The 13,900-nt window shown below is 36.8% G+C and overlaps 1 protein-coding gene across 1 annotated transcript in view; it reads left to right on the top strand.

Moving 5' to 3' along the window:
* The window catches only part of Rat1 (5'-3' exoribonuclease 2 Rat1), a 308,185-nt gene that overhangs the window by 97,780 nt on the left and 196,505 nt on the right, over positions 1-13,900 (top strand). Inside the window, exon 18 of the mRNA XM_081730827.1 lies at positions 10,868-10,965. Coding sequence (XP_081586953.1) covers positions 10,868-10,965 — 98 coding nt within the window. The remainder of the gene's footprint in view (positions 1-10,867; positions 10,966-13,900) is intronic.

Below are 13,900 nucleotides of genomic sequence, written 5' to 3'. Positions count from 1 at the left end.
AATTCTGCGGTACTTCTGTAACAGTTTTTATAGAGGTAGTTGGTGAGTACTTCAAATTATATGCCCGTAACCAAACTCCCTCTATAAAAATTGTTGCGTGAGTACCTTAGGATTCTGAAACATATTTCTGGATAGCACACGTATTAGTCCCCAAGTGAAGTGTAGACCCGACTACGATAGGTCGCATAGTTTTGGAGCAATAGATCTTTAAAGTTCATATTTTCATGTTTTCGGCAGCCTATATATCAGAAATGAAGCATTTGTGCACCCAGGTTGGTCTATACTTTTTGTCTTATCTTGGTGTCAGGAATCACCTCCCAAACGTCGTCGGTGTTGTTTTGAAACACCATAACCAGTGGTGTAGCGGAAATACTACTAGGGGGGTCAACTCCAAAATTTCAAATGAAAAATTGTATCAATTTCGATTTCTTTAGAAGCACTGTTAAAAAAGAAACAACTTCTACAGGAAACTATTTTCGTTAAATTCTGCGGTTTGACATATACGTCTGTTATTTGTTGTAGAATTGCTACACCACCCGTCCCACGCATTTTTTTCAGCACGTAATGCAAGTAGACATTTCAAAAAAAAAAAAAAAAATCATATGTGAAGAATCAAATGGTGATGCTTCCATATCCAGTGGTGTAGCGGGGATACTACTACGGGGGGTCAACTCCAAAAATTTCAAATGGAAAATGTATCAATTTTGATTTCTTTAGAAGCACTATTGAAAAAGAAACAACTTTTACAGGAAATACTTTTCGTTAAATTCTACGGTTTGGCATCTACATCTGTTATTTGTTGTAGAATTGCTATTATGAGACCACCCGTCCCACGCACTTTCCTCTGCTCGTAATGCACGTAGACATTTCAAACAAAAAATTGAATAACCAAATCTTATGTGAAGAATCAAATGGTGATACTTTGATATCCAGTGGCGTAGTGGGAATATCTCTACGGGGGGCCGACTTCAAAATTTCAAATGGAAAGTGGTATCAATATCGATATTTTTGGAAGCACTATTGGAAGCAACTTTTACAGGAAACATTTTTCGTTAAATTCTACGATTTGGCATCGACGTGTATTACTTGTTCTTGAATTGCAGCTACAGAATAACAGTTTTATAGTTGACAATGACTCCAAAAGAACACCAGATATCACATGTTCTATCAAATAGTACTGTTGAAAACTCCGAAACATCAAATGTTACGACATATCTCGTGCACGTACCAACAAATGAGATCAATAATGTAGGACAATACGTTGTTTAAATTCCGGGCTCAGAACCAATTTAAAACAGAAAAAAAAAAAAAACTCTGGTTTTAAGTAAAACTACGTATGAAACAATTTTGGAGGTAAAGTCCCAGCAATAAAACATCCAAAGAAAACTAGAAATTTCAAATTCATTGCACAAATAATTGTTCAAGAAAAGTACAAATAAATAAACTGAAAATAATAAATAAAATAAATAACGTGAAGTGGAAGTTTTGAACATTCTTATCAATATATCACACTTGGACCTAAAGAAAACTCTCAATAAATGTTCAAAGGATGGTTCAGCACCTGCGATACACATGCGAATGCGCACCGGGACATTTTTGACTGCTCTTAACACTTCATTTGCACTTGGTCCATGTCACACATTACGGATCCTCGCCATCATGTCGTCCCTTTGGTAGACCAGCTCCCAAAAGAAAAAATCGAGCGGAGGCAATTTTGGAGAACGAACTGGCCAGGAAAGCGGTCTCCTCTTCCGATCCATCTGTTTGGGAATAAACGAGCAACAGTTCATCTAGCAACTCTTGCAAAATGAGCAGGGCAATCATGTTATGAGTTGTTAATGGGACTCCTTCCAAGAGCTCACAAGGAACATCTCATAAAAAAGTTACGTCCCCTCTACCCCTGTTAATGTACTTTCGAAGAGATGGAGACCATTAACATCTCCATTATTCTTGAAGGTCACCTCATCCGTCCATTGAATATTCTGGTGGAAACATGGGTTACTGGCGCTCATCCACTGACAAAACCCCAGACGGTTATGGAAATCTTGTTCTTGAAGTTCCTGATGCAGATGAACATGGTAAAATGGAACGCATTATTGTGCAAAATCCTCCAAACCGTCATGTGGCTAATAGCAGCATCCCTGGTTAATCGTCTTGTCGAGGTTTGCTGATCCATATGGACTGCGACAAGGATGTCGGAAGACAGTTTATCCTGAACACGGCACCTGATCTGCTGACATTTGTTGTGAGGAGAGACGTGCCTAGTCCTCTGCACACGAAGTGCCAAGAGCCGAAATACTTTTCTCGACTGCAGAGCACGATCGAGAAACTGTTCACCATACAGCCGCGCGCTTTGCTATGATTCTGTCGACATTCACCCAACACCATTAACATATCAAAAGCTTCGACATTAGAAAATATCTTATTGGTTCCCTCAAACACACGCAATAATAGGAGTGAAATCAACAAACATTCAGCGTGGCACCAATTAATGTCTTTTTCGCCACTAATAACCATCATACGAAAATTTCTCCTTTTTCTCTTTTTTTAACAACTGCTTCTTTTTTTCTTGGTCTGCTTTTTCAGCTCTCTCATTTTTTTTCTTCTTGACCCTTTCTTCACTTGTGTATCAACCGTTTGTTTTAATTCTTCAGACTTCCTTCCATCATTCCTCCTTTTTGTGCCTTTTTCTTTCAATTCACCCTCTACTTTTTTTTCTTTCTTCCTTGACTAATTCTTCCATCTCTTCGCCTTCTCTTTTATCTTTACACATCTTTATTGTTCTGTACATACTCCGTACTCTGTACTTTTCTGTACATTGTTTTCCTTCTATGTTTCTTTTTCGTTACTTTATTTTCTACGCTCACCTGTTTACCATATTTACTTTCTACTTCTTCTATTATTCCTATTCTGTCCTTTTCTTCTATTATTGTTGACCTCGTAGTTATCTCCGGACTCATATTAAGATGTTTAGTTTCTTCTATCGGGTTGCCGGTGTGGCGTCTTCAGACCTGATTCCTCTGGTATCGATTTTCATGTTCAATATTCTCGTGTTTTACCTCTAAATTTCTTTTTTCTGACTGAATTCGATTAATTACCAGTGGACATATTTTCTTCTCTGTATTGGCTACCTGAATGGAGCTTAACATAAAATCTTCATTAAATTAAAGTTTAGTTCACCTTCTACATTCGTATTTGCTTCTATGTCATCTAATGCTTGTTGTAATTCAGAAAGGATAAAGATCTTGTCTTCCATCCGAATATCTTCATCAGATAATTCATTGATTCTTCTTTTGAACCTATTCGGACTTTCTTTTGGACAATACTGTGCAAAAGGATTACATTCGTTGCAATTCCTACATTGCGCACCCCTAGCTGGACATTGATATCTAAAATGTTGTTTTCCGCATGTTACACAACCATATTGATAACGTTCATATTTTACCTGTGACAGTTTGAACGGAACCTATTGATTTCGTGTAGTTTGTCTTGGTACGATTTTTGTATCTTTCGTTGATCTGTTGCAGCATTCACTTGTAGCGAGAAAAAATGCTTTTGTACACTGATTTAACAATGTACATCGCACACATATAGCAAATCAGGTAGAGTTGATGGAAAAGGAAGTAACCATATTTTATAAATTTGATTCAAGAGTGGAACAAGTGAATGCTTCAGTTCTGATCGCATTATTGACCTTTATTCGGGCCTAATTATCTGTTCCATACTGACAGCCTGTGATGAACGGACACAAAAGATTTGAAAACATGGTCAGGCCTGCATCAGGAATTATAAAACTCGTAGTGGCGTAACAAGACGGAAGGGGGATTTACGGGGGCAATGCCTTCCCTAATTTCAGGTGGGGAATTTAATGGCGCCCAACTTTTTATTTTGCACAAAGCAGTGCTTAACTAAAGAGTCCAAAGTATTTTCCGAAAGTAAATCTAGCAAGTTAAACATGCGAATATTAGTTCACATTCTTAGGGGAAAAGGAGTAGAACCGGACATTTTAACACATTGAGCTGCCTCTTGGTAATAAGATGTAAAATTGTTCCAAAATAAGCCTGAAATATTTATTTGGAATGTGAACTTTATTAACAAACCAAAGATATCGACGTAAATGCAAAAGTAATGAAATAAACAAGTAACAATACAAATCGATACATTTCACAAGTTTCGAATATTGGTGGGTACCACCGGACACGTAAGATAAAGTAACTGCAGGTATGTACGCTAGTGCAGCTAAATACGCCAAGTGTTCAGTGCTGGAACCTTTCCGACGAAATCCGCTAGAATGCGTCTGTAATATGTGCCACGGTCTTATACAAGTCCGATTTGACGAATACTCCGGGAGACAGCGCTGAGACCACCACGACGCAACGTGCAATGTTGTTTGCTTCGGGAAGGTTCCGTGGGAGGACGTTATTATTTCACTAGAGGTAAGAATCCGTTATTAGTACCGTGCTAACTCAGAACAGTGCCGATTGTCTACAGCAATATACGCTTTATTTCGTGTCCGTCTAGGAACACTGTTTTGTAAATGTAATTTCAATATTTGTGATTCCATGGCTACTAAATCAATACCAAGCATGGTGCAGCAAAATACGCCAGAGCTTGTGCAGGAATGACTGCAGAAGACAAAGATGTTTTCATTTGTCTTACATGTTCCATGTAATATAGGTGCAGTTTTTTTTTTCCTCATTCATTTCATAGTACAGTGGCACTGTTTGTTTATCTTCTTATGGACTAAAACGTTTCAGTTTGGAACTTCATTTCAGCTATGGAGATTATAGTTTTTACATTTTATCTTTTTATCTTTATCTTGCACTTTGGTTAGGGTTGCCATTCATCCCGGAAAATCCGAGATAATCAGGGAATCGAGATCTGCGTCCCGAAAATATTTCTCGGGACGATTAAATATCCCGGATTTCAGCGAAGAAGAAAAGAAGGGACTATTATAGTTTGCTTACATGGGAATATAATATAACAAACTCCGCCAGAACATATTTACCATGTATTAACCGTTCTATATGTTAAAAGAGTTGAGTTGATTTTAGTTTAGCGTCCCTTTCAGCAGCGAGACTATATGAGACGTGGATCTACTGATTAACGTGGAATCCGAACCACATGAGCTCCCGCCGGGAATTGAACCCGGGTCTCCCACGCCAAGGGCGCGTACGCTAACCGCTTAGCCACGAGGGAGCTCTCTATATGTTAAAAGAGTATACAACGTGTGAAAGGAAACATTATACCTTGAATGACCTGAAACAGACTGAAAACCACGAAACATAACAGATCCTGAGGGGGGAAAAATGCTTACCATGGGGAGGGAGTAAATCATCTGCTTACGTTTGTTTAACTTGGAAGGAAGTCTAGTGAAATTACTAAAAATGTGATAACGTAATACTTGAACAACTCTATCTAATGGAAGAAAGTAAATTAGTATATAACAGTTCTTTTCATTTTAAGAATTTCAAAGATTCTCGTAATTTAGTAGCGTCCCGGATTTGCATTTTTGAAATAAAGCAACCTTAACTTTGGTTACTCTATTTTTTGCTTCAGCTATCTTGTGTAATAATATTTGAGTTCGTATAATGCAGATGATGTAAGCAGTTGCAAGATTTATTTCAGGTTTCTAGTAGTATTCTAGACTTTGCGTAATTAAATGCACGTGTTAGTAAATACGTCACTTTGTAACACTTTTATCTTTTACCTTGGGTACAAAATAGAAGTGAGTCGAATCATTGCCATATTTTCTTCTACACGCAGAAAATGCTACTCTGCAACGCACATGTCTTTTCTTTGTGTTTCATGAAAATTAAGGCCATAAAAAATCAAACACCCTGAACATGGCGTATTTACCTGCACCTATCTTATTGGAAAAATATTATATTCTGCATTTAGAAGGAACAATAACAACACCTCCTACCCACGAAGCTGACAGTGATCACATGTGTCTTGATGTGTCTTGACAGTGATCACACGTGTCAATGGATATCTTGATTCGATAGGGGTGCAGTTTTATGAGCCTAGCCATCTCAGGATTCACACTACACCCAGCCTTCATTGAACGTTTCACCGCATATATTCAGTGCTGCTTTCCTGTTCGTCTGGTCGTATTTTCTCTTCTTCGGTATGGTGGTTCATTAACTTCTTGCGACCTTCCTTTGGTAGTTCGTGTGCTGAAGTCACTTTTCTTTCAATTTGCGTCTTATATGGTGAAGATATTAGTATCGCACTCCTTCCAGTTCTTCTGGTTCGTGACGCTAAACGTCTCTTGTGATTTTCCGGTAATGACGATAACTGTTCACTAATGGAGAGCTCTTTACTAGTTGATGGACGAGAAGGTTCTGATTCCTCGGTCATATGTGGAAAAAGTGGATCCGCTCGCTGCAGACGACGAACGGGAAGTAGCTCCCTTTTCCTCAACCGCTGCCGAAGTTGAAAATTGTGGGTCTTTACAGTTAAGCCTAGTGTAACATCTTGCAACATGAATCACGTTAGCGGACAGATAGTCGGTGTCTGTGAATATCTGAAGGCTCAGTGAATATATTCCGGTGCACGCAAAATCAGTTAAGAGCAATATCCATGTGACACATCTTTCGGTATGCCTCTGAAACAAGTTGCGCTACATCGTATTCTGTTATCTTTACTCCAGCAGTCTTGCGCACCCACAGTGAACAAGCTTAATTGGATGCGCCTTTAAACGGTTTCATAAAACACCCGTCAATGGGTTGAGTTTTATAAGTGGTATGTGGAGGAGTACTGGGCATTGAATACTGTGATCCCTCGCGTATTGAATCACTTTCACTTCTTTATGGCAGCCATGTTGATAAACAGTTAGCAGAACTGAGTTCTGAGGGAAAGGATGACAGAATTTCACAAGCGCTGCAACCAAGTTAAAAAAGTATCACACGTTATCCGACCAGTACTTTCTGCTACAGCAATGCTCTCGGATGAAGCATCAACCATCTGTCTCTCACTCATTCTCTGAGTCGGAAGAATGAAGAGGGGTGGTGCAAACTGACCAGTAGCACTCATGTAGAACATTAACGTTATGTTTCGACCTCTTTCGCCCGACGTCAACTTGCCCACAACTCGTTTCTCTTTTACACGTATCACTTTGGGATGATACGACGATACACCAGTCTCATCCACGTTCAATGTTTGTGATGGTGGAAAAGAATATTTCTCCATCAGTGTGCACTAATTCGAAAAGAGCTTCGCAACTTGTTCCTTATTGAAAGTAGTTGTTCTCAATATATTTGTAGACACAGGAGTTCTAAGAAACAAATCGGGATGTCACTTCATAAACTCGTAGTAAACATCTTTTACACAACTCTGTTTATCTTTATTGAACCTGTGATTCATTTTCAGTTCTTCGTCTAAGTCAAACTAGCTTCAGGTATTCTTTTCGTGATAATGGCACTAAGTGATCACCTAACTGTTTCACATGGCATTTCAGCTCGTTTCCATGCATATCGAGAAAAGTATTTTCGAATTTCCTAACTTACGTGCAACACGTAATATCATTCCTTGCTTTCACTGTGATGGTCTGTCTTGCACCAAATCGGTTTGTTTGAAGTGTCTTCGTACATTACTAGCCGAGAAAAACGCCTGGTACGGGTGGTTTGATAGTAACAATTCTATAACAAATAACAGATGTAGATGCCAAACTGTAGAATTTAACGAAAAGTGTTTCCTGTAAAAGTTGTTTCTTTTTCAATAATGCTTCCAAAGAAATCGAAATTGAAACCATTTTCCATTTGGAATTTTGGAGTTGACCCCCGTAGTAATATTCCCGCTACACCACTCGCTATGGAAGCATCACCATTTTATTCTTCACATACGATTTCATAATTCAATTTTTTATTTGAAAGTCTACCTGCACTACGAGCCGAGAAAAATGCCTGGGACGGGTGAACTAATACACCCTGTATATATATATAGGGTGGCTCAATAAAATCTGCCGTATTGTGATTATGCCGGACGCTAGGTCTCATGGAATTAATGCCATTCTTTGTAACGATGTACAAGGCAAACTGCGAACAGGACGTGCGTATTAGCAACTCTAATTACAGCAGAGAAATTGTGCTCAATTTAAGCGCGAGGCACTGGGGGTAGTATTTGTCATCTACAAATTGCACAAGTTTCTTCAAAGTAGAAACTTTAAAATGCTCACCGATTCAAAGCAATTACGGAGACATTTTGTGTTAAAACCACCTTTGACAGCTTCACCTCGTCCGAAGAGGTGGTTTCTGTTGTTAAATAAATACGGCTTTGAAATTATGTACACCAAGAAGGTGGTAGTAGATATTTTTTCCAGGTTTATATCTAGTACAGGAAAAGGGAACCCTGGTGAAGAGACTGATTACGTGAGTGAGCTAAATACGTTTCTTTTAAATAAGAAACAAATAGTTAACGAAATAGTAAAGAATAAATGGTATCAACAGATGAGGAAGTGGTTAAAAGAAGAATGGCCGAAAAAATTACCCTCCTACTTAAATACAAAGGAGGACCTAGATTATTCCAGAAACAGGTTTTATGAGGTAGGTAATCAAATGATGTTTTCTGAAAGGTTGCGTTGTTTTTTCCAGACATCTTCAGAGTATATATTTAAGATGACTGCATAGTAATCATATGGAAGTGAACAAAATTATAGATTTAACTATGTCAGAAATTTCGTGGCCTAATATGATTTCGGATATCGGGAATACACAATTATGACGTCTTGTGAGGTCTGCATATTTGTCACTGATTCTACGCTCAAAAATTTACATGGCAACTGGCTCAAGTGTCTGTAACCTTTAAGAAGAATCTAGATCATTGCTTCGTCTTTGGATGCACTTTACTAGTAATGATGGATGGGTGAATTACATCATGGCTTGATAGGGGGTTTTCCCATCTACTATTGTGACTGAAAATGGGCCTCCTTATATAAATACTGCACACTGGCCAGTTTACACTGCAACATGTAACAACAGTTTGAAAAAAAAGTCATTACGAAGCAGTAACGCAAAACAATAACAATATCAAGAAAAAATACAACTTAATGAAATGAAATGAAATCTTTGAGTTTTACGTCCCACGATTATGTCGGGTAGGCTAAAGGAGACGGTGATAATGAGAAATGAGTGAAATGGTGGAATGAAAAAAGTGGGAGGAAACGGGAGAACCCCGAGGAAATCCACGCACGCGATGTTTGTCCATTACAACTTAATTTTGCACAATGTAGATCGGAAACGTCTTTCAGATTTAAAGATATTTATTGTAGGTCAAAGTCTGTTGAAATAAGTAGGAAACCTGTACAAGAGCAATCTTTGGACTATTGCAAATCTAGGTTTCGAAACATAAAATAGATCCATGTTTCATGTTGTGCGAATGAGTACTCTGAAATTAAATGTAGGAAGTAGAGTTGTAGGAGTTTAATTTTCTGTTTGCTATTTTATGTAGAAACAAAATCCGACGAGAAGTATACGATGCTATATTGAGTGTTTTCATGGTAATTTCATTATTTGACCTATGCAGTTCTGGAACTCTGACGAACAATGCGTGAAACTACATTGAGGACAATGTCTGACTTGAAAACATGTGGGATGAGGTATAGATCCAATAGACGAACAGTATTTTACTGCAGAAGAAGTCAAGTAATAAGTAGTTAGCACCAACAAATTTTAAATTTCTTTGAATCTGTACAGCATTTCTAACATTCACATAGATTTGTTTTTTGTAACAGTAGCAGTATGTTCACTGAAAGAAAATTTATCATCAAATATAACACCAGGATCATTATGCACCTGTACATTTTGAATGTAATACTTTCAAAGTCTATTATGATCAGAGACAAACCTTTTATATATTTGCAACGACGTTCCACCCACAAAGCAAGTGAGCTACGGGGCGGACATACAATCTATAGGAAGAAAGAAAGAAAGAAAAAAAACTTTACAAAATGGTGCAAGAGTCAGGAAAACTATAATGAAAAAGGGATTATGGAAGTAAATTACACATATTTCACGCTCCCTTAGGTGTTGATAAGGGTCCTCCTAAGCTTTCGTTGTAAAAACCGCACACTAGATTGTCACTGTCACACAGTTATCTTCAGAGATCAGATAACTCCATAATCACGAATTAAGTGTAACACCATAATCACAAATTATTACTAATTTGAAAACAAAAGTTGGCAAGAATGAACTGCAATCGGAATCCATATTTGTGATTTTAAGAAGACGTAAAGTCACATCAAGATTAGGGGAAGAAATAATAATTCTTTTGTATAGGCCTGAAAAATAAAAATTGGAAATAATGGTATGCAGTTTTGTTCTATGCTGATCAACGTTGAGACCGGAAATGGTTGATTTTGTTACACTTCCGTTTCGAATAAAAGGTTAAGGGAGTAGATTGTCGATTAACAGATATGGCCATTCTGATACGATTCTTCATATTTATGCATAGCGTAGTTTGGAAGTCGAAAACTCAAGGAAATTCACAATAGCCAACTATTTGTTATAAATTCACGAATATGTCAATGAATATATATCCTTCCTTTGAGTTGTCTCTGTGCTCCCTGGAGGAAATTGGGTAGGCCTACTTACTAGTAAGATACCTTCGTCAGAAAGATCTCTCTATCTACCAGCTCATATTACTGGAAGGTAAACATTTCATGACTTTTCGCACCTCTGGATTTCTAAACATTCTTTTTGAAATTTATATTCAGATTTCCTTCTATTGAGAAAAACTTAGTGTCATTATTACTATAAATTGCATCTTTTATTTATAAAACCGGTAATAAATATTAACAATAGATTATAGCCAATGAGATTAAACTAAGACGAGAATAATTTAGACAATTACGTTTTTACACTTGTAGCCGTCAGATTGCTGGTAAAGGGGAATACAGTAATGTGCCTCCGCCGCTCCCGTTTGGATCGTATGGATATCAAGATTCAGGCTATGGACAGAGAGGAGGCAAGTACCTGCATTCTATTTAAATCGCACATATATATTTGTATGCATTCCTGTTTTATCTTTCACTTGGCTTTTGTTGTTAAATCATTAGCCGCAGTTAAGGAGTAGATGGACATTGCTATTCGTAAATGCAGAAGTACGTAAGAACTTTGTATTATAAGGTATCATGTGAAAAGATCGAAATTTACATTTCTTCTACATAAAAAAAATGTATTTGTTGTTACTTTTCATGTATCTATATGCGTAAGTAGTATATTTTTTTATTTTTATTTTATTTATTTTTTTTGCTTCGTACAGAAATACGTAATTTCTGAGTATCACAAAAGTTCAGAGTTGTTAAATTTAAAAATATTGCGATAGTGTAACAGAGAACGAACAATTAAAGTGAATTGAAATGAGCTCAACTCATCTTGAGCCTGGAGCATTTGTATCGTTTACTTTTTAGCAGCACTTCAGTGAGGTGCATGTATTGGCACAAAAACTTCAAGCATAATTCTCATGCTGTGGAAGTAGGTAAAATAAACAAGAAATAAAAAAATAGCATCATCAGCGTTATGGCTTGGGTCCGTAATCTGTATACGGTAAGCACGGAGTTAATAAAATAGTGTGTATAGAATATACAATATACTATATTATCTTTATTTTGTTTATTCTTAGTGGACGTTTTACTTGCTTATCGGTATAAGGAAAAAAAAAATAAATAAAAATAATTGGACACGGCCACATTTCCCAGAGATAATCAAGTTTTCCCTTCACTTTTTACATCCATCTGTACAAAACGTACATTTTTAATTAGATTCAGAATGTAAATTTTCTATTAGGTGCTTGCCACATACTTTCCCTAACAAATTTGCACACTTGTTCTGAATATGTATATTTAGTACTTTAGTCAGTTTTGTTTTATTAATACTCTGGAATATTTCCAAAGCTATAATGAATAAGATAGAAGTTAAAATAATCTAGTAAATGCCTATATTTTATAAATTACTGCACAGTTTCGACAGTTAATCTCAGTAAATATATTTATAAAATATAGATACATGCTAGATAAATTTTTCGTTATTATTAAACTAGGTCCATTAATATCTTTAAATAAGGACTATTCCCTGTGTATTTCGATATTATGTTCAGTAGTAAAATGTGTGTATGGTTGCGAAGCATATTCACTTACTCTGAGGGAAGAACACAGATTGAAAGTACTTGAGAATAAAATCCTGAGACGAATATTCGAACCCAAGAGGAACGGGAATGGGGAATGGCGGAAACTTCACAACGAGGAACTACATAATTTATATGGTTTACCAAACATTGTTAGGGTTATCAAGTTTAGGAAGCTTACGTGCTCAGGTCATGTATCCAGAATGGAAGAAAGTAGGAACGCTTTAAAAGTTTTTATTGGAAATCCAATTGGAAAATGTCCATTGGAAAAACTTAGGCGCAGATGGGAGGATGATATTAAGATGGATCTCGCAGAAATAGGAGTACAAAGTAGAAACTGGATTCAGTTGGCTAAAGACAAAAGTCAATGGAGAGTTTTTGTGAATACGGCATTGATCCTCCGGATTCCATAAGCCATAGAGTTTGTTAGTTGGTAAAGTGTGTTGTTAATGCGAATGATTAATTCACGTGCCTTGGTATGTATAGTCCTTGGTCCACCTGTTTCCTGGTGGAAACCGAATTTTCGGTGTTCAACAAGCGAGATTATTGAAAAAAATGCTTCAGTTAAGAGATAGTGAATTTAGTTGTAATGAGAGGCGATGCGGTGAGCACACATCATCCAATCGATTCTGTACATTTGGTTGTCCATAGCCCTTCGTAGGTTGTAGCGCTAGAGAGTTTTATTTTATTGTTTAATAGCAAAGGGAATCTATAATATATGTTAATGTATATATTGGTTATTTTATTTTGTACGAATATACAGTCATTGTTAAAAGTCTGAGCACATTATTGATTTTTCAATATTTTCCAATTAAAATATATTGTGTCTATACAAAACCTTGTTTATTGGTATTGTTTTATAAAATAAACAACGTTGTTCATATAAGAATACGAACATATATGATCCTGTTTACATTGAGACACATTTATTGAGGAAAATCATTTTGCAGTAGGCAAATAAATAACGATCAGACAATGAACGTAATGCTTTGCTTGCTGATGCATCGTTTCAAAATTTGTTGGTGTTTGTATGAACTCATAGGTAGTTGTGTGTTTATTGCCACGAACAGTTGTGTGTGTGTGAGTTATTCAATCGTATCGTATACGGATAAAGTTGGGTGCAAATGTGTGCCATGCGATGGTGCTGCTTTCACTCGCGTGAATTAATAAATTAGTGTGAAGAACGTGAAAATATTATAAAGTGCGGAAGAAAAATTGTGAACTAAGTGTCCATTCACGTGCTCATGTGGTTATTTTGGGAGAAGAGAGTATTCTCTGCGGAAAATCGCTCAGTGGTTGCAGATATCAATGTGGGGAATACGTCTGGCTCTTGAAAGACAGTCACAAATTACTGTAAATATTGCACGGAAACAAGCTGGTCATCCAGAAATAATAACTTCTTGTGAGGGCAAGTTTATTAGAACTACATACAAACGGAAAAGACGTTTAACCGCTCCGGAAGTTACAACAGTACATTGTATATTTATAATTTTGGGCCATAAGATATTCCAAATATGTACTAGGCTGGCTGATTTTTACTATCAGAAGAAGAGAAAGAAATGTTTTAAATAATATGATTGTCAATGTATAAAGATATTCAAATGTTTCAAAAAATAATAAGTCTTTGGAACGTCGTTGTCAGGACAACCAGGTATAAATAAATGGAATAAAGCTACGGGACGGAATGTGTATATTTTAATGGCTCGAATTTATTATTAAAAAAAGGAACCAGAGCCAGCAACGAAACTACGGAAGAACCGTTCCCAGTCATTATCAG

The sequence above is a fragment of the Thermobia domestica genome, chromosome 11, assembly GCF_964235325.1.
Source record: "Thermobia domestica chromosome 11, izTheDome1.hap1.1, whole genome shotgun sequence".
Taxonomy (NCBI): domain Eukaryota; kingdom Metazoa; phylum Arthropoda; class Insecta; order Zygentoma; family Lepismatidae; genus Thermobia; species Thermobia domestica.
This window is presented reverse-complemented; position numbering and strand designations above follow the sequence as displayed.